Below are 23276 nucleotides of genomic sequence, written 5' to 3' on the forward strand. Positions count from 1 at the left end.
ACATAGTCCTCCACTACCAGCTGACATTGTCTCTGAATGACCAGTGGAAGCTATAATATAATACGCCAGGCCGTTGTAATAGTTTCCTATCGTTCTGATCGTTTCTTCTCTTTTCGTCTGCACTGTCCACAGCCTGCTTTGTTCTTACCCGGTGCCGCACGTCGCAAGGATCTTTTCATCTGCACTGTCCACAGCCTGCTTTGTTCTTACCCGGTGCCGCACGTCGCAAGGATCTTTTCGTCTATAGGTTCCACAGCCTGCTTTGTTCTTACCCGGTGCCGCACGTCGCAAGGGTCTTTTCGTCTGCACTGTCCACAGCCTGCTTTGTTCTTACCCGGTGCCGCACGTCGCAAGGATCTTTTCGTCTGCACTGTCCACAGCCTGCTTTGTTCTTACCCGGTGCCGCACGTCGCAAGGATCTTTTCCCCTCTCAGTTCCGGTCGATTACCATACACACATCGTGCTAATATAAATATTGCGTACAAAGACGAACTTCATAAATACAACAGCAACGGACACCGCCAACTTAATCACTTAATGTAGAAGTGGCTAAATTCCTGGCGGTCGTGTATATAGTCTCGGCTACTGAGGGCTAGCGATTAAAAATGGCGGTCGTATTTTAAATGTTTTTTTTTATTATTATTTTTTTTAAAATTTATTTTATTATTATTATTATTTATTTATTTATTTATTATTGTTGTTTTTTGTGTTTTTTTCGGAGGGGGGGGGGGGGAGGGGGTGGCCACCACATCCCATTTACACCTAGGAAAGAAATAGTATTTACTGGCTCGACATTTATGATGGTGGACTATTAGTCCCCGAGTGCGTAATAAGCACCTGGGACGGGACGTAGCACAGTGGTACAGCACTCGCTCTATGCGCTTTCGGTCTGGGATCGATCCCCGACGGTGGGCCCATTGGGCTATTTCTCGTTCCAGCCAGTGCACGACGACTGGTATATCAAAGGGTGGTATGTACTAAACTGTCTGTGGGATGGTGCATATAAAAGATCCCTTGCTGCTAATCGAAAAGAGTAGCCCATGAAGTGGCGACAGCGGGTTTCCTCTCTCATTATCTGTGTGGTCTATAACCATATGTTTGACGTCATATAACCGTAAATAAAATGTGTTGAGTGCGTCGTTAAATAAAAACATTTCCTTCTTTCCTTCATTAGCACCTTTGCAATTTAAAATCGCTGTATTTACCAAACTGTTACATTAGTTTCGAACCGAGTGTTCGACAGCACACATTCTTAAATAGGATTAACTGGGCTTCCATTGTTTTAGGGTTGTTATTCTTTGGACGATCCGGTAACCAATTGGTTAACGTCGCGGACTGTCAAATGCTATTCGAATCGATGCAGTAGGTTCGAATCCTGTAAACTGACACCATGATTTTTTAAAAATACATAATATTATACATGTATAGGCTATATTCATTTGAGCAACAGCAGGTCTTTGGTATAAATGATGAACTGTACGTTACAGGCATGTTAAATCTCACAGAATTCACACAAACCAGCTACGAAGCGTGACAAAACTCGCACGGTAGTGTCATCGATTGTTATTAACCCAACTTCCCGTACACGAACGAGATCCACAAGGCCACCTGTTGCCGCGTGCAGAACCCGAACAATCAAACCAATATCGTATCAATACGGAGACGCATTGTGCAGTATAAGCACAATGGGGGGAGAACTTGGCTACCGTGGTTGTGGTTCACCTGTTAATATTCAGTATTATTAATGGTTCTGTATTAAGTTCTCGGTGACAATATTGAGATATCATGACACTGGAATTCTGGGATACCTACAACTGAGTAGGTTTTCATGTCTGTTTGGATTCTGCAGGTAAGATAGTTATATTTTAAACAGTATTTAGGTAAATGCTTTTAGTTTTCTTTAGTGATACAACTAGAGCACATTGTTTAATGAATCATCGGTTGTTTGAATTCAAACATTTGGTATTTCTGACGCGTAGCCGTCAGAAGAACCTCTGTACATTAAAGGGACATTCCTGAGTTTGCTCCATTATAAGATGTTTCCGACTAATAACATATTTCTACGATTAAACTTACATATTAAATATATTTTCTTGTTTAGAATATCAGTGTCTGTATATTCAATGTGTTTCTGGTCGTTTTAATATTTGTAAGAAGCCCAAACTGGATTTTGTTTTCAAATAATTTCGTACGTACGAAAAAACAATATTTTAAGAAATAAAAGGAATTTTAACCTAGTACAAATATTAGAACGATCAGAAACACGTTTAATATACAGCCACTAATATTTTATGAAGAAAACTCAGGAATGTCCCTTTAAACCATTAGCAGTAAAGGAAGGAAATGTTTTATTTAACGACGCACTCAACACATTTTATTTACGGTTATATGGCGTCAGACATATGGTTAAGGACCACACAGATATTGAGGGAGGAAATCCGCAGTCGCCGCTTCATGGGCTACTCTTTTTTATTACCAGTAAAGAATCTTTTATATGCACCATCCCATAGACAGGACGGCACATACCACGGCTTTTGATGTACCAGTTGTGGTGCACTGGCTAGACGGGGATCGATCCCAAACCGACCGCGCATCAAGCGAGCGCTGTACCACTGGCTACGCCTCGCCCTAGCAGTAAAGGATATTTTACCATACACTTTCTCGTAGGCAGGATTCAAGCACCTCAGGCGAACGCTCTACCAACTGGGCTAGACCCCTCCCCCCCCCCCCCCCTGCCCTCGCAAACAGTGTTGAGAGTATGGTTTTAATATTAAAGCAGCGATATCGCGTGTGATTAAAACAACAAACTCGGATTTATTTTTGAAGTGACAGACCATAGTTTTTAAATACTAATACGTATGGAAAGAAAAATGTTTTATTTAACGACGCACTCAACACATTTTATTTACGGTTATATGGCGTCAGACATATGGTTAAGGACCACACAGATTTTGTGAGGAAACCCGCCGTCGCCACTTCATGGGCTACTCTTTCCGATTAGAAGCAAGGGATCTTTTATTTGCGCTTCCCAAAGGCAGGATAGCACAAACCATGGCCTTTGTTGAACCAGTTATGGATCACTGGTCGGTGCAAGTGGTTTACACCTACACACTGAGCCTTGCGGAACACTCACTCAGGGTTTGGAGTCGGTATCTGTATTAAAAATCTCATGCCTCGACTGGGATCCGAACCCATTACCTACCAGCCTGTAGACCGATGGCTTAACCACGACGCCACCGAGGTCGAGGCATGGGATTTTTAATCCAGATACCGACTCCAAACCCTGAGTGAGTGCTCCTCAAGGCTCAATGGGTAGGTGTAAAACCACTTGCACCGACCAGTGATCCATAACTGGTTCAACAAAGGTCAGGGTTTGTGCTATCCTGTGTGGGAAGTGCAAATAAAAGATCCCTTGCTGCTAATCGGAAGAGTAGCCCATGTAGTGGCAACAGCGGGTTTCCTCTCAAAATCTGTGTGGTCCTTAACCATATGTGTGACGCCATATAACCGTAAATAAAAATGTGTTGGAGTGCGTCGTTAAATAAAACACTTCTTTCTTTCATATCCACATTACACCTTCGTACTTTATACACACATTACGATGATAATATACTCAACAACAAAAGTTTAGCTAATGTTAAAATAAATAGCATAACATTTATAAACCTGGTTTCCTTTTAAGTTTATTCAACCATGGCAAATTTAGACGTCATAAGAGATATTTGCAAAATGTTCGTTGTTGAGTATAGAAGACGTTTGTTCATTTTGTGTAACACCACCATCGGCTATTGGATGTCAAACATTTGGTAATTCCGAAATATAGTCTTAGAAAGGAAACCTGCTACATTTTTTCCCATTAGTAGCAAGGTATATTTTATATGCACTATCCCACAGACAGGATAGCACATACCACGAACTTTGTTATACCAGTCGTGGTGCAATGGCTGGAACGAAAAATTCTAGACCGACCGCGCATCAAGCGAGCGCTTTACCACTGGGCTACGTCTCGCCCCTACAATGATAATAGCGCCTGAAAAGTGTTCCCTTATTTCAATATCAATGTTTGGTATCGACCCCTGTCGGTGGGCCATTTGGGCTATTTCCAGCCAGTGCACTACGACTGATATATAAAAGGCCGTGGTATGTGCTATCCTGTATGTGGGATGATGCATCTAGAAGATCCGTTGCTACTAAAGGAAAAATGTGGATCGTTTGCTCTCTAAAACTATATATGTCAGAATTACCAAATACTGACATTCAGTAACCAATGATTAATAAATCAATGTGCTCTAGTGATGTTGTTAAATAAAATAAACTTTAAACTTTTACCTAAGGAAATAATTTGGATAGTCAATGAGTAATCTTGGCCGTCAGTAACACGTGTGATAAAACCATAGGTACGGAGGGGGGGGGGGGGGGGGGGGGGGAGTGATTCACATACGGTGGTGGGGCAGAACGTCACGATACTGTGGTTGATTTGTATTGAGAATGCAGTAAGGGATTCAAGTGCAATGTTCAGGAAAATCAATTATATATATATGTATGTCTGCATACGACATTGTTATACACTGCAACATATGGCCAATTATAGTAACCGCGGGGTGTCACACTGCGAGAGAACAGATCGACGTGACAACAGTAGGACTACAACACAACAGTAAACAAACAAAGAGCAACAATATAATATACAAAAACAATAACAGTACTGTATAGAAACACACAGAAGCACACAGAAAGAGTATACAAACACACGTCAAATTAGAAACACTATTAACAGCACACAACCACACAATAATAATGCAGAACCACGTAATAACAGGACAGAACCACGTAATAATAGTACAGAACCACGTAATAACAGTACAGAACCACGTAATAATAGTGCAGAACCACGTAATAATAGTGCAGACCCACGCAATAAGACAGAACCATGTAATAACAGGACAGAACCACGTAATAACAGGACAGAACCATGTAATAATAGTACAGAACCACGTAATAACAGTACAGAAACACGTAATAACACGACGGAACCACGTAATAATAGTGCAGAACCCACGTAATAATAGTGCAGAACCACGTAATAATAGTGCAGAACCACGTAATAATAGTACAGAACCACGTAATAACAGTAGAGAACCACGTAATAACACGACAGAACCACGTAATAATAGTACAGAACCACGTAATAATAGTGCAGAACCACGTAATAATAGTGCAGAACCACGTAATAATAGTACAGATCCACGTAATAACAGTAGAGAACCACGTAATAACACGACAGAACCACGTAATAATAGTACAGAACCACGTAATAATAGTACAGAACCACGTAATAATAGTGCAGACCCACGCAATAAGACAGAACCATGTAATAACAGGACAGAACGACGTAATAACAGGACAGAACCATGTAATAATAGTAGAGAACCACGTAATAACAGTACAGAAACACGTAATAACACGACAGAACCACGTAATAATAATACAGAACCACGTAATAACAGTAGAGAACCATGTAAGACCACGACAGAACCACGTAATAACAGAACAGAACCATGTAATAATAATACAGAAACACGTAATAACACGACAGAAACACGTAATAACCGGACAGAACCATGTAATAATAATACAGAACCACGTAATAACACGACAGAAACACGTAATAATAATACAGAAACACGTAATAACAGGAAAGAAACACGTAATAACAGGACAGAACCATGTAATAATAATACAGAAACACGTAATAACAGGACAGAACCATGTAATAATAATATAGAACCATGTAATAATAATACAGAAACACGTAATAACAGGACAGAACCATGCAATAATAATACAGAATCACGTAATAACAGGACAGAACCACGTAATATCAGGACAGAACCATGTAATAATAATACAGAACCACGTAATAACAGGACGGAACCACGTAATAACAGGACAGAACCACGTAATAACAGGACAGAACCATGTAATACTAATACAGAAACACGTAATAACAGGAAAGAAACACGTAATAACAGGACAGAACCATGTAATACTAACACAGAAACACGTAATAACAGGAGAGAAACACGTAATCACACGACAGAACCATGTAATAATAATACAGAATCACGTAATAACAGGACAGAACCACGTAATAACAGGAGAAAACCATGTAATAATAATACAGAAACACGTAATAACAGTACAGAAACACGTAATAACACGACAGAAACACGCAATAAGACAGAACCACGTAATAACAGGACAGAACCACGTAATAATAGTACAGAACCATGTAATAACAGGACAGAACCACGTAATAACACGACAGAACCACGTAATAATAGTACAGAACCACGTAATAATAGTGCAGACCCACGCAATAAGACAGAACCATGTAATAACAAGACAGAACCACGTAATAATAGTGCAGACCCACGCAATAAGACAGAACCATGTAATAATAGTACAGAACCACGTAATAACAGTACAGGTACACGTAATAACACGACAGAACCACGTAATAATAATATAGAACCACGTAATAACAGTAGAGAACCATGTAATACCACGACAGAACTATGTAATAAAAATACAGAACCACGTAATAACAGAACAGAACCATGCAATAATAATACAGAAACACGTAATAACACGACAGAAACACGTAATAACAGGACAGAAGCACGTAATAACAGGACAGAACCATGTAATGATAATACAGAAACACGTAATAACAGGACAGAACCATGTAATAATAATACAGAACCACGTAATAACACGACAGAAACACGTAATAATAATACAGAAACACGTAATAACAGGAAAGAAACACGTAATAACAGGACAGAACCATGTAATAATAATACAGAAACACGTAATAACAGGACAGAACCATGTAATAATAATACAGAACCACGTAATAACAGAACAGAACCATGTAATAATAATACAGAAACACGTAATAACACGACAGAAACACGTAATAACCGGACAGAACCATGTAATAATAATACAGAACCACGTAATAACACGACAGAAACACGTAATAATAATACAGAAACACGTAATAACAGGAAAGAAACACGTAATAACAGGACAGAACCATGTAATAATAATACAGAAACACGTAATAACAGGACAGAACCATGTAATAATAATATAGAACCATGTAATAATAATACAGAAACACGTAATAACAGGACAGAACCATGCAATAATAATACAGAATCACGTAATAACAGGACAGAACCACGTAATATCAGGACAGAACCATGTAATAATAATACAGAACCACGTAATAACAGGACGGAACCACGTAATAACAGGACAGAACCACGTAATAACAGGACAGAACCATGTAATACTAATACAGAAACACGTAATAACAGGAAAGAAACACGTAATAACAGGACAGAACCATGTAATACTAACACAGAAACACGTAATAACAGGAGAGAAACACGTAATCACACGACAGAACCATGTAATAATAATACAGAATCACGTAATAACAGGACAGAACCACGTAATAACAGGAGAAAACCATGTAATAATAATACAGAAACACGTAATAACAGTACAGAAACACGTAATAACACGACAGAAACACGCAATAAGACAGAACCACGTAATAACAGGACAGAACCACGTAATAATAGTACAGAACCATGTAATAACAGGACAGAACCACGTAATAACACGACAGAACCACGTAATAATAGTACAGAACCACGTAATAATAGTGCAGACCCACGCAATAAGACAGAACCATGTAATAACAAGACAGAACCACGTAATAATAGTGCAGACCCACGCAATAAGACAGAACCATGTAATAATAGTACAGAACCACGTAATAACAGTACAGGTACACGTAATAACACGACAGAACCACGTAATAATAATATAGAACCACGTAATAACAGTAGAGAACCATGTAATACCACGACAGAACTATGTAATAAAAATACAGAACCACGTAATAACAGAACAGAACCATGCAATAATAATACAGAAACACGTAATAACACGACAGAAACACGTAATAACAGGACAGAAGCACGTAATAACAGGACAGAACCATGTAATGATAATACAGAAACACGTAATAACAGGACAGAACCATGTAATAATAATACAGAACCACGTAATAACACGACAGAAACACGTAATAATAATACAGAAACACGTAATAACAGGAAAGAAACACGTAATAACAGGACAGAACCATGTAATAATAATACAGAAACACGTAATAACAGGACAGAACCATGTAATAATAATACAGAACCACGTAATAACAGGACAATACCATGTAATAATAATACAGAAACACGTAATAACAGGACACAACCATGCAATAATAATACAGAACCACGTAATAACAGGACAGAACCACGTAATATCAGGACAGAACCATGTAATAATAATACAGAACCACGTAATAACAGGACGGAACCACGTAATAACAGGACAGAACCATGTAATAATAATAGAGAACCACGTACTAACAGGACAGAACCATGTAATAACAGGACACAACCATGTAATACTAATACAGAAACACGTAATAACAGGACAGAAACACGTAATAACACGACAGAATCATGTAATAATAATACAGAATCACGTAATAACAGGACAGAACCACGTAATAACAGGACAAAACCATGTAATAATAATACAGAAACACGTAATAACAGGACAGAACCATGTAATAATAATACAGAAACACGTAATAACAGGACAGAACCACGTAATAACAGGACAGAACCATGTAATAATAATACAGAAACTCGTAATAACGGGACAGAACCATGTAATAATAATACAGAACCACGTAATAACACAACAGAAACACGTAATAACACGACAGAACCATGTAATAATAATACAGAACCATGTAATAACAGGACAGAACAATGTAATAATAATAGAGAACCACGTAATAACACGACAGAAACACGTAATAATAGGACAGAAGCACGTAATAACAGGAGAGAACCATGTAATAATACTACGGAAACACGTAATAACAGGACAGAACCATATAATAATATACAGAACCACGTAATAACACGACAGAAACACGTAATAATAATACAGAAACACGTAATAACAGGACAGAACCATGTAATAATAATACAGAACCACGTAATAACAGGACAGAACCATGTAGTAATAATACAGAAACACGTAATAACACGACAGAAACACGTAATAACAGGACAGAAGCACGTAATAACAGGACAGAAACATGTAATAACAGGACAGAACCACGTAATAACAGATAACAGGACAGAAACACGTAATAACAGGACAGGACCACGTAATAACAGGACAGAACCACGTAATAACAGGACAGAACCATATAATAATATACAGAACCACGTAATAACACGACAGAAACACGTAATAATAATACAGAAACACGTAATAACAGGACAGAACCATGTAATAATAATACAGAACCACGTAATAACAGGACAGAACCATGTAGTAATAATACAGAAACACGTAATAACACGACAGAAACACGTAATAACAGGACAGAAGCACGTAATAACAGGACAGAAACATGTAATAACAGGACAGAACCTTGTAATAACAGATAACAGGACAGAAACACGTAATAACAGGACAGGACCACGTAATAACAGGAAAGAAACACGTAATAACAGGACAGAACCATGTAATAATAATACAGAACCGCGTAATAACAGGACAGAACCATGTAATAACAGGACAGAACCATGTAATAATAATACAGAAACACGTAATAACAGGACAGAAACACGTAATAACAGGACAGAAACACGTAATAACAGGACAGAACCATGTAATAATAATACAGAACCACGTAATAACAGGACAGAACCACGTAATAACAGGACAGAACCATGTAATAATAATACAGAACCACGTAATAACAGGAGAGACCCATGTAATAATAATACAGAAACACGTAATAATAATACAGAAACACGTAATAACAGGACAGAACCATGTAATAATAATATAGAACCATGTAATAATAATACAGAAACACGTAATGACAGGACAGAAGCACGTAATGACAGGACAGAAACACCTAATAATAGTACAGAACCACGTAATAATAGTACAGAACCACAATAGTACAGAACCATATAATAGTACAGAAACACGTAATAATAGTACAGAACCAACTAGTAATAGCGCAGAACCACATTAGTAATAGTACAGAACCACGTAATAACAGGACATATCACGTAATAATAGTACAGAACCACATAATAACAGTACATAACCACGCAATAACAGTACAGAACCACGTAATAACAGTACGGAACCATGTAATAACAATACAGAACCACGTAATAACAGGACAGAACCATGTAATAATACAGAACCACGTAATAACAGTAGGGAACCATGTAATAATAATACAGAACCACCTAATGATAGTGCAGAACCAGCTAATAATAGTGCAGAACCAGCTAATAATAGTACAGAACCACATAACGGTACAGAACCACGTAATAACAGTACAGAACCATGTAATAACAGTACAGAACCATGTAATAACAGTACAGAAACACGTAATAATAGTGCAGAACCAGCTAATAACAGTACAGAACCACGTAATAACAGTACAGAACCACGTAATAACAGTACATAACCATGTAATACTAGTACATAACCACGTTATGACAGTACAGAACCATGTAATAACAGTACATAACCATGTAATACTAGTACATAACCACGTAATAACAGTACAGAACCACGTAATAACAGTACATAACCATGTAATACTAGTACATCACCACGTTATGACAGTACAGAACCATGTAATAATAGTACATAACCAATGAATGAATGAATGTTTAACGACACCCCAGGTACGAAAAACACATCGACCACCGGGCGTCAAACCACGGTAAATAAAAAAAACTAAAGCGACGACCAACATCAATATAAAAATTCAACAGTTAAACAAAAACACAGTGTAAAGGACCGTTCAAAAATACAAACATCACAGATAGATATAATTAAAATTTAGAATAAAATTAAGTATCGCGTAAAAACTGCAATAAAAGTTCTGGATGCAATCGAAATGATTCCAGCACATTTCTTTGCCCAAATATATCTTTTCGAGTTGCTGACAACTGCTTACACTCCACCAAAATGTGTCGCACAGTCAGAAGACACTGGCAGTGCTCACACTGAGGTGGAGGATCTTTCTTCAAGATAAATGAATGGGTTAAGTAAGTGTGACCGATGCGAGCACGACACAAGACTATTTCATCCTTCCTGCACTGTCTATAGCAGGACTGCCACTCTTCCAAGACTGGCTTGATAGCATGAAGCTTGTTCGCAACCTCACCGTCCCAATCACGATGCCAAGTCGAAAAGATAAACGTAATAATAGTACAGAACCACAGAATAATAGTGCCGGCCTCTATGGTGTCATGGTTAAACCATCGGACACAAGGCTACTACAGGTAGGTACTGGGTTCGTATCCCGGTTCCGGCTCCCACCCAAAAGCGAGGTAAACGATTCAGACGGGTAGGTTTAAGGTCACTACACCGACTTCTCTCTCACTAACCCAGAGTGAGTTTAACGACTCAGTGTGTAGGATTACGGTCACTACACTGACTTCTCTCTCACTAACCACTAACCAGAGCGAGTTTAACGACCCAGGGTGTAGGTGTAAGACCACTACACCGACTTCTCTCTCACTAACCACTAACCCAGACGGAGTTTAACGACTCAGTGTGTAGGTGTAAGACCACTACACCGACTTGTCTCTCACTAACCACTAACCCAGAGTGAATTTAATGACTCAGTGTGTAGGATTACGGTCACTACACCGACTTCTCTCTCACTAACCACTAACCCAGAGCGAGTTTAACGACTCAGTGTGTAGGTGTAAGACCACTACACCGACTTCTCTCTCACTAACCACTAACCCAGACGGAGTTTAACGACTCAGTGTGTAGGTGTAAGACCACTACACCGACTTGTCTCTCACTAACCACTAACCCAGAGTGAGTTTAATGACTCAGTGTGTAGGATTACGGTCACTACACCGACTTCTCTCTCACTAACCACTAACCAGAGCGAGTTTAACGACCCAGGGTGTAGGTGTAAGACCACTACACCGACTTCTCTCTCACTAACCACTAACCCAGACGGAGTTTAACGACTCAGTGTGTAGGTGTAAGACCACTACACCGACTTGTCTCTCACTAACCACTAACCCAGAGTGAGTTTAATGACTCAGTGTGTAGGATTACGGTCACTACACCGACTTCTCTCTCACTAACCACTAACCCAGAGCGAGTTTAACGACTCAGTGTGTAGGTGTAAGACCACTACACCGACTTGTCTCTCACTAACCACTAACCCAGAGTGAGTTTAATGACTCAGTGTGTAGGATTACGGTCACTACACCGACTTCTCTCTCACTAACCACTAACCCAGAGCGAGTTTAACGACCCAGTGTGTAGGTGTAAGACCACTACACCGACTTGTCTCTCACTAACCACTAACCCAGAGTGAGTTTAATGACTCAGTGTGTAGGATTACGGTCACTACACCGACTTCTCTCTCACTAACCACTAACCCAGAGTGAGTTTAACGACTCAGTGTGTTGGTGTAAGACCACTACACCGACTTGTCTCTCACTAACCACTAACCCAGAGTGAGTTTAATGACTCATTGTGTAGGATTACGGTCACTACACCGACTTCTCTCTCACTAACCACTAACTCAGAGGGAGTTTAACGACTCAGTGTGTAGGTGTAAGACCACTACACCCGCTTCTCTCTCACTAACCACTAACCCAGAGAGAGTTTAACGACTCAGTGTGTAGGTGTAAGACCACTACACCGACTTGTCTCTCACTAACCACTAACCCAGAGGGAGTTTAACGACTCAGTGTGTAGGTGTAAGACCACTACACCGATTTTTCTCTCACTAACCACTAACCCAGAGGGAGTTTAACGACTCAGTGTGTAGGTTTAAGGTCAATACACCGACTTCTCTCTCACTAACCACTAACCCAGAGTGAGTTTAATGACTCAGTGTTTAGGTGTAAGACCACTACACCGACTTCTCTCTCACTAACCACTAACCCAGAGTGAGTTTAACGATTAAGTGTGTAGGTGTAAGACCACTACACCGACTTCTCTCTCACTAACCACTAACCCAGAGGGAGTTTAACGACTCAGTGTGTGGGTGTAAGACCACTACATCGACTTGTCTCTCATTAACCACTAACCCAGAGCGAGTTTAACGACTCAGTGTGTAGGTGTAAGACCACTACACCGACTTTTCTCTCACTAACCACTAACCCAGAGGGAGTTTAACGACTCAGTGTGTAGGTGTAAGACCACTACACCCGCTTCTCTCTCACTAACCACTAACCCAGAGAGAGTTTAACGACTCAGTGTGTAGGTGTAAGTCCACTACACCCGCTTCTCTCTCACTAACCACTAACCCAGAGGGAGTTTAACGACTCAGTGTGTAGGTGTAAGACTACTACACCGACTTGTCTCTCACTAACCCAGAGGGAGTTTAACGACTCAGTGTGTAGGTGTAAGACCACTACACCCGCTTCTCTCTCACTAACCACTAACCCAGAGGGAGTTTAACGACTCAGTGTGTAGGATTACGGTCACTACACCGACTTCTCTCTCACTAACCACTAACTCAGAGGGAGTTTAACGACTCAGTGTGTAGGTGTAAGACCACTACACCGATTTTTCTCTCACTAACCACTAACCCAGAGGGAGTTTAACGACTCAGTGTGTAGGTGTAAGACCACTACACCGACTTGTCTCTCACTAACCACTAACCCAGAGGGAGTTTAATGACTCAGTGTGTAGGTGTAAGACTACTACACCGACTTCTCTCTCACTAACCACTAACCCAGAGTGAGTTTAACGATTAAGTGTGTAGGTTTAAGGTCAATACACCGACTTCTCTCTCACTAACCACTAACCCAGAGCGAGTTTAACGACTCAGTGTGTAGGTGTAAGACTACTGCACCGACTTCTCTCTCACTAACCACTAACCCAGAGTGAGTTTAACGATTAAGTGTGTAGGTTTAAGGTCAATACACCGACTTCTCTCTCACTAACCACTAACCCAGAGTGAGTTTAATGACTCAGTGTGTAGGTGTAAGACCACTACACCCGCTTCTCTCTCACTAACCACTAACCCAGAGGGAGTTTAACGACTCAGTGTGTAGGTGTAAGACCACTACACCCGCTTCTCTCTCACTAACCACTAACCCAGAGGGAGTTTAACGACTCAGTGTGTAGGTGTAAGACCACTACACCCGCTTCTTTCTCACTAACCATTAACCCAGAGGGAGTTTAACGACTCAGTGTTTAGGTGTAAGACTACTACACCGACTTGTCTCTCACTAACCACTAACTCAGAGCGAGTTTAACGACTCAGTGTGTAGGTGTAAGACCACTACACCCTCTTCTCTCTCACTAACCCAGAGGGAGTTTAACGACTCAGTGTGTAGGTGTAAGACCACTACACCCTCTTCTCTCTCACTAACCACTAACCCAGAGGGAGTTTAACGACTGAGTGTTTAGGTTTAAGGTCACTACACCGACTTCTCTATCACTAACCACTAACCGTCTGTTCTGGTCAGACAACCCAGATAGTTGAGGTGTATGCCCAGGACAGCGAGTTTGAACCTTATTTTGTTATAAGCTCGAAAATAAGTTCAAATGAATGAATGAATGAATTAATACTTACAGTACAGAAGCACATACTTCATGTTACAGAGGATAGGTAATGTATAGCCTATGCTTACTAAGGTGTATTTCCTGTAACATTTGTACTAGTTAGGTGAAGTGTCAAGTTTATTACCCATGTGGTTTACTACAACCGGCTACATACATAGCAGTAAACATATATACACAAATATCGTATTTTCACACTGTATGGCACGGGTCATAATAATACATTGAATAAAGATGACACAATTTAACTTCACCGTAATCAAAACTATTGAATGACATTAACCTCGATTTTGAAGCGATTACACTCAAATTTAATCACAGTTTGTGGGTAATAAATAAATTATAACATTCGCAGGAGTGCCATATGCAATCTTTTGTGTTATGTTATGATGTGACAACATAACTGAAAGTGTTGTTCCTACAGTGCAACCTGATTTAATGTACACCTCAAGAAGCATCAGTGTTATGCAAAGTTGTATACAGATGCTGTCACGGGGATCCTATAATACCCGTAACTGAATGAAACACGATTGTCCAAATATCTCTCCTAACTGTATATCTGTTAGATCTCTCTGTAACAGGCAGTTATACCTGCTGGCTCGTCTAAGTATGATCAGAGATAAGATCTTATATTAAGTATATATTATTATAACACGTTTAGTTCACTAGAAAACACAACAAAAACACAATACACTTTGGAATCTGTATTAACCTACGCTGACAAATGTACAGCCGCAGTAGTTAATTAACAACAACAAATAATAACAACCCAGAACTGATCACTTAATTAGTTAATCTCTAGGTGTCTAGTTTACACAATATGCTAATCACTTCACCGTGATACAACACCCACACGTGTGATAATTGAGAAACGCTTCCAGGAGAACTTAATTAATAAAGGAATTACAATTCTATTCCTAACTGGTTAATTTTTAATTAACCCTTACTACTCATTCAGTAACCTTGTAACACAGAATTAATACTGGTACATATCACAATAAAGACAATAACCTACAGTTTACCTAGGTCCTCTAGGATGACTGGCTAAGCTTTATATATATATATATCAGACGGTGAGCCTACAGAATACTGCGTCAGATGACCGGCAGCACCGTCTAAATAATATTGGTATAATACAGTATTAAAATATTTAAAGTCACACCAATCACATCAAGGTTATACAACAGAGCAGAAATAAAATTATTTACCAGTCCAGACGGAAAGCGATCCCCTGGAGCCTTCCTTATGTTTCTCCCCGATATCTCTAAAATCCTAGCTATTTATTATAAAATCCCAGACTGGTCCGGAGACAGGACGCGGAACCGAATCTTATGATGTGTATATTTCCACAGTAACCAAGCGGTATTTTTTTCTCAGATGGTCAGACTTAATGACGCCTAGTCGCCAAAATCACGGTTGTAAAAACAGCACTCGCGGAGGTATTACGTAACTACTGGCCACCTGGGCTTAAGTGCATATTGGAACTGAACACGGCCCTCTAAAACAATTAATATCGCCACAGGCGAAAACAAATTAAGAGCATGTTCCGTCACAGATGCAATGTATCATATTTAAACACACTACTCTTGAAGATACATACTATGGGCTGGTTGTATATTCTTAGTTGTGCATGTAATGTGTGCATGCATAGTCAGTCTTTCATTTCCAATAAATCATTCCCTTAAAACGCATTGATTGCAGTGACCCTGTGTTTTGAAAACAATTAATGGGCATATGATAAGAACTCCACTAGAAAAAAACCCATATTACATGTGACATCTCTGTATGTATGTGTGTGTGTGTATGTGTGTGTGTGTGTGTGTCTGTGTGTGTGTGTGTGTGTGTGTGTGTGTGTGTGTGTGTGCGCGTATGCGTATGCGTACACATCTATCTATCTACCTATCTATCTATCTATCTACATATACATATACATCTATCTATCTATCTATCTATCTATCTATCTATCTATCTACATCTACATCTACATCTACATCTACATCTACATCTACATCTACATCTACATCTACATATACATATACCCAGACAGACACACATATGTCACATGTGATATGTTTTTTTATGTTTATATATATATATTTACTTCAACTATATAACATTTTAGGCACCGTGTGCGTGATTTTTAAACTGTGAATTGAGACCACGCTGTGATCAAGGGGAGAAGGGTGTATGTGGGGCTCGGGTGAAGACGAGGCTGGAGAAAAAAACCAAGAACACCAAGAAGAAGAAGAGGAAGAAGAAGAATACACACTGTTTGAGTAAGTTGGTCTGAAACACACGCTGAGCATTAACTAACACAAAAACAAGCACGGGCTAAATAAAAAATATAAAAAATGGTAATAAACCTTAAGGCAGAGATGAATTGTATTTCTGAAATCTAGTTTTGAAAATGTTACGGGAGAGCATATTTCCGAACCCCATAGAAACTTTGCTTTGCGCCCTCAATCTCAGTCAGTCTACACAATGTGCACTTGATTCCGCCATGCCTGAAAACCCATGTCTACACGAAACCCATGTCTACACGAAACCCCACTCCAACCCCCCCCCAAAAAAAAAAGAAGAAAAAAGAAAAAAAAAGAGAATAAAAACAACACAAAATACAATAACAACAACAACCATAATAATAATAAAAATATAATAATAATATTAATATTAATATTAATAATAATAATAATAATAAATTCTAATAATAATAAATTCTGTTTCCAGGAAGGTCTCTGAATTTTTAGGTACATGTATGTAGATGGGTCTTCCTAGTTGTTTTGTTTTGTAGTTTTTTTCTGTTTATAAATGTTTTAAATTTTATTTTGTTTTTGTAATAGAGGATAATAAACGAGTTACCAGTTATTATAACATGTATTATGTCGATTGAAATAATGTTCATTTGTCACGTGATACATGTGATAATAAATGGTACCAAGTTTGTTATTCTATTTAATACCTCAGCTTTAAAAAAGACAAAATAAGAAGAAAAAAGCCTTTAAATTTTTATATTAATACACTTATGTAGAAACCATTTGAACCGCCTTACACACTGCTTTAACTTTGTATTTTATGCATGTTCACAATATATTTTTAATTAAATTAAAAAGTAAAGTTTACTATGTTTAAAAATCTGCAATGGTTTGTAACAGAATACCATTTTATTACAAATGTAACATTGCAGACTAAGTTAAACTCTTTAAACTGCTTGATGTCATTGTGTAAGTTTCCCAAATTATGATGACGCCATATTTAATACCGACAAAGTCATTGGTTTTTGGTCACAAAAATATAATTATGATTTCTATATTTTAAATGTAACTAAAACACAGTGAAAATATGACTTCACCGAATACCACTTTTATGCTTTCTGTAGGGTGTATACTACCAAATCAAATCCCATAGACGACAATAGTAACATGTGGCTAAAACTCCAACCTGCAGCGTATCAGTCGACATAAACGCCACGAATATAAATACTGCCACCCCTCATCCTTAAAGTGAATCATTTCTGAAATAACGGGTAGTGTCTATAACTACCCTAGTTCTGCACAAAATTCGAGTACTTTTTTTTACAGGTACCCCATACATGTTTCAAGCACTAGGCTACTTGACAAAGTTGTACTAGATGAAATAAAATTGCATACATTTTTTACCCAGATGAAACTAATTTTTTCGACCACCAACATACTCACATGTATCACTAATCACAAGACTTGTGGTGTTAACTTCTCTATCAAAAGTTGGGTGCACCTCGAACTTTGACCCAGCCGGGAGTTATTTAGTTTAGTAGTAGCTGTAGAAATTATATATATTTCATTGCTATGTATATAATAATATTACGTATTACACACGTAGCCCCATTTTTAATTTACATGCCTGATGCGCGGTCGGTCGGTGATCGATCCCCGTCAGTGGGCCCATTGTATTATTTCTCGTTCTAGCTAGTGCACCACTAGTATATCAAAGGCCGTGATATTTGCATATAACAGACCCCTTGCTAGTAATGAAAAAATGTAGCGGGTTTCCTCTCTAAGAGTATACGTCAAAATGACCAAATGTTTGGCACCCAATAGCCGATGATTAATATATCAATATTATCTAACGGGTCGTTAAACAAAACAAACAAACATGTATTAATGTGTTAATATTGTTTTAAAGTACACAACGATAACGTCATCATGTATTAACGTATTAATGTTTCAGTAGGGTACACAATGATGACATCATCATGCATTAATGTCTTACTTTTTCAGGAGACAACTATGATGTCACCGTATATTAATGTGTTAATATTTGAATTTTCAGTTGAGTAAATAACGATGACGTCATCATGTATTAATGTGTTAATATTTCAGTAGACAATGATGACGTCATTATGTATTAATATTTTAGTAGCGTCATCATGTATTGTCACGTTACTATTCAGTAGAGTAGAGAAATATTACGTCACCATTAATTGTGATATGTTGCTATTTCAGTAGTGGACAACTATGACGTCATCATGTACTGCCACGTTACAATTTCAGTAGTGTTGAGAACGATGTCGTCACCATTAATTGTGAGGTGTTACTATTTTAGTAGAGTAGAGAACGATGACGTCACCATACATTAATTGTGACGTCTTTCTATTCCAGTCGGGTTGCGACCGGCAAGGAGTACGTGATGATGGTGAAGCATGAGCCTGGCTTCCTCGTCATCATCGTCGTCAACTTCCTCGTGCTCATCGTCACGATCTTCTTCAACGTCGAGGTGCAGCCCATACCACAAATACACAGTAAGGTCCCAGAGTAAGACTAGAGGAGAGGGGTGCGGGGATGTAACTCTGTGGTATAGCGCTCGCCTGATGCGCGGTCGGTCTGGAATCGATCCAAGTCGATAGGCCAATTGGGGTATTTCTCACACCAGCCAGTGCTTCACAACTGGTGTAACAAAGGCCGTGGTATGCTGCATATAAAAGATCCTTTGCTACTACTACTAATGGGAAAGAGTAGCCCATGCCATTGCGTAGAGGCAGATCGTTTCGTCTCTCATTGTATGTGTGGTTCTTCATCATATGTCTGATATTTCGCGCTCCAGCCAGTGCACCACGACTGGCATAACAAAGGCCGTGGCATGTACTATCCTGTCTATGGGATGGTGCATATAAAAGACCCCTTGCTGCTAATCGAAGAGTAGCCCACGAAGTGGCGACAGCGGTTTTCCTCCCTCAATGTCTGTGTGGTCCGTAACCATATGTCTGACGCCATATAACCTTAAATACAATGTGTTGAGTGCGTCGTTAAATAAAACATTTCTTTCGTTCGTTTAAAGTGATTTATTAGTCAGGAACAGGCTACAGTGCTCTCCGGAACATTCCGAAATAAAGATGATCAGAAACACGTTTTTAGGCAGGGCAATAACTACCGGGAGGGGGAAAGATCGGTAGTACTCCCCCCCCCCCCCCCCCACCCTCCCAAAAAAAAGGAGAGAAAATCCGCTTCTTAACCGTTTAAGAGTTTTAGACATGCTCGTTCATTCCAAGAATTCATCTGCACCCCTCCCCCCACCCCCACCCCCCCCAAAAAAAAAATAAAAAAAAATAAAAGCATTTAGTTTTGTATATCGTGGATGATGAATTAAGAAGAAAGGTATTTAAAAGGGCACTTCAAACGGGCGATGTTTGGGGCGTGGTGGTTCTGATAATGGACTGGCCTGAGCTTGCAGCCACTGTAGCCTGTTCCTGACTAATAAATCACTTTAAACTAACGAAAGAAATGTTTTATTTAACGACGCACTCAACACATTTTATTTACGGTCATATGGCGTCAGACATAAGGTTAAGGACCACACAGATATTGAGGGAGGAAACCCGCTGTCGCCACTTCATGGGCTACTCTTTTCGATTAGCAGCAAGGGATCTTTTATATGCACCATCCCACAGACAGGGTAGTACATACCAAGGCCTTTGATATACCAGTCGTGGTGCACTGACTGGAACGAGAAATATCCCAATGGGCCCACCAACGGGGATCGATCTCAGACCGACCGCGCATGGAGCGAGCGCTTTACCACTGGGCTACGTCCCGCCCCCCCCCCCCCCCCCCCCCCCCACACACACACTTTAAACGATTACACTAAAAGAAAGAACATCATCTCGTTTAGAACGTCAGTGTCTGTGAACCCAATGTGCCTATTTCCGATAACACTTCATGTAATTGTTTTAATTACATGCACAAACATAGGCTGGTTATTTTAGTTGTTGTTTCTTTGTTTTTCCTTTTTTTGGGTGGTGAGGGGGGGGGGTGGGGGTGGGGGAGGGGTGTTGTTGTTTTATGCCCTGAGATCATAAAGACAAAGATTAGCAGACAATAAATTACAACAATAAACCTTTTTACCCCCACGTTTTCTTTCAGTAAACAACTTGTTCGTGAATGGATACGCTAACATCTCGGACAGTTTCCCACTGGAGATAACACCAGCCAGCTGGACGTATTCGCTGTGGGGCGCTGTGTTCGCCTGGCAGCTCGTCTGGGCCATCTACAGCCTCGTGTCCATCTTCCGGAAGACTTCTGAAGGTCCCGTCTACCTGTGCCCGGTCCTGCTTCCTCGGTTCTTCTTCCTTCTCTTCTCTCTCGGCCTCTGTTTCAACATCGGCTGGATGTTCCTCTGGGACAGGATGTACGTCTCCATCGCCTTCATCTTCGCCTTCCTCATGACCTTCACCTTGTTCGGAGCTCTAGTCTTGTCGTACCGTGGGCTGGGGAGGAACTCGTACCTCCTGAAATCTCTGGGCCGACGCGCCGACCTGTGGATGGTTCGAGTTCTCGTCCAGAACGGCGTCGCCTTCTACGCCACGTGGTCCGCGCTCATCGCGCTGCTAGACCTCGGCTCAGTTCTGTCTTACGCCGCGATCCCTCAACTGGACGTCGGTCTATCGTCCACCATTGTTCTCGGACTGGTTTCTGGTTTCGTCGTGGTCTACTTCCTGGTGGATATTTTCCTGGCGGACCGGTACAGCCGCTACACCGTGAGTCCGTACGTGGTGATGATCGTCTTTCTCACCGGAGTGTTCGTCACGGCCTGGCGGGGCAGCACGCTGAACGGAGTGTTCTCCCTTTCACTGCTGGCCACCTGCAGCACGCTGTCGCTCATCAAACTGTTCTACATCTGCCTCCAGGAGGCGACCACGCCCAAGGAAAAGGAGCTGGACATTTTGAAAGAGTTGGACGAAACTCGCAGTTTACTCAAATAAACAGGCAATAAAAAACAACACAAAAACCCCAAAACAAACAATAAACGAAAAAAACAAAACAAGAAGAAAAAACAAACAACTACAAACAATAACACCCACCCCACACATGCACACGAAAGATTAGCGGATAAAAATCCCCGTGCACACACACACACATACACATACAGGCACACACACATACAGGCACACACACACACACACACACACACACACACACACACACACACACACACACACACACACACACACACACAGTCACACACACACACACACACACACACATACACACACACAGAGGCACACATACAGGCACACGCACACACATACACACATACACACACACATACATACACACACATACACACATACATATCCATACACACACACGCACACGCAGACACGCACACACACACACATATACACAAATACACACATACACACACGCACACGCACTCACGCACACACATACACTTTCTAAACAGAAACAAATACGAAAACAACAAATACTAAACAGTAACAAAAATCAGCAACCCCCCCCCCCCCCCCAAGAAAACAAACAAACAAAACAAACAAACAAACAAAAAGAAAAAAGAAAGGAAAGAAAAGCCCAGTCTGGAGTGACGGTGTGCGCCAATTCGAGAGCACATCCTTACGAGTCAAGTTACCGCTGGGTCAGTCTGAAATAAATACAAATTAACACTTTAAAAATCACATCTCTGCCCAATACAGAATCAAAGGATGTTTCCACAGTAGCATGGCTGATCGCATCAGTGAGCTACGGCTTGTCATGTGCGGACACGGACACTTGAACAGGGTACATACAACCTTTTATAGCGCTCATGTTCATGCTATGTACAGAGCCGAAATTACGAAGCCAGGGTCAGTGCTTATAAAACACTTAAGAGTCTAAACTCAATATCTAATGACGAATTTGTATGACGTTGCCATGACATTAAAGTCTCAGAATCTATTAGAGTCTCAAGTCTAAACTCAAAAAGTTTTACAAGGAGCAAGCCGGGTTATACTAAACGCAATTTTTGTTTTTAGAAATGCAAATACATGCACCTGCATATATAATCACACGCCTATTATTACGTCAGTTATTGTTACTGTTACTATATTAACGTGCCTATATCGAAAACAGGTTCAAGCACGCTCCTATGAGTCTGTTACTGTTACTTTATTTACGTGCCTATATCGAAAACAGGTTCAAGCACGTTCCTATGAGTCTGCTACTGTTACTTTATTAACGTGCCTAAATCAAAAACAGGTTCAAGCACGTTCCTATGAG

General features: G+C 40.0%; 2 protein-coding genes across 2 annotated transcripts; both read left to right on the forward strand.

The window, feature by feature from the left end:
* The first annotated feature begins 1685 nt into the window (after positions 1 to 1685).
* LOC121385636 lies at positions 1686 to 22171 on the forward strand. Its single transcript, XM_041516392.1, has 4 exons — positions 1686 to 1849; positions 16874 to 17027; positions 19389 to 19528; positions 21147 to 22171. The coding sequence occupies exons 2-4, from the start codon at positions 16939 to 16941 to the stop codon at positions 21983 to 21985; spliced, it is 1068 nt and encodes a 355-aa protein (XP_041372326.1). The 5' UTR covers positions 1686 to 1849; positions 16874 to 16938; the 3' UTR covers positions 21986 to 22171.
* Positions 4578 to 14861, forward strand: LOC121385134 (GATA zinc finger domain-containing protein 14-like). Its single transcript, XM_041515672.1, has 3 exons — positions 4578 to 4638; positions 5660 to 6790; positions 14854 to 14861. The coding sequence occupies exons 1-3, from the start codon at positions 4578 to 4580 to the stop codon at positions 14859 to 14861; spliced, it is 1200 nt and encodes a 399-aa protein (XP_041371606.1).
* Positions 22172 to 23276: the final 1105 nt, after the last annotated feature.

The sequence above is a fragment of the Gigantopelta aegis genome, chromosome 11 (assembly GCF_016097555.1).
Source record: "Gigantopelta aegis isolate Gae_Host chromosome 11, Gae_host_genome, whole genome shotgun sequence".
Lineage (NCBI taxonomy): Eukaryota > Metazoa > Mollusca > Gastropoda > Neomphalida > Peltospiridae > Gigantopelta > Gigantopelta aegis.

Bases quoted from the DNA above. Each gene is read 5' to 3' on its own strand.
- LOC121385134 (XM_041515672.1), top strand. From the start codon at position 4,578: ATGGCCAATTATAGTAACCGCGGGGTGTCACACTGCGAGAGAACAGAT. The intron at 4,639-5,659 runs GTAGGACTACAA...ATAACACGACAG, and splicing joins AACAGATCGACGTGACAACA to AAACACGTAATAATAATACA.
- LOC121385636 (XM_041516392.1), top strand. From the start codon at position 16,939: ATGTGGGGCTCGGGTGAAGACGAGGCTGGAGAAAAAAACCAAGAACAC. The intron at 17,028-19,388 runs GTAAGTTGGTCT...TTTCTATTCCAG, and splicing joins GAAGAATACACACTGTTTGA to TCGGGTTGCGACCGGCAAGG. The intron at 19,529-21,146 runs GTAAGGTCCCAG...GTTTTCTTTCAG, and splicing joins GCCCATACCACAAATACACA to TAAACAACTTGTTCGTGAAT.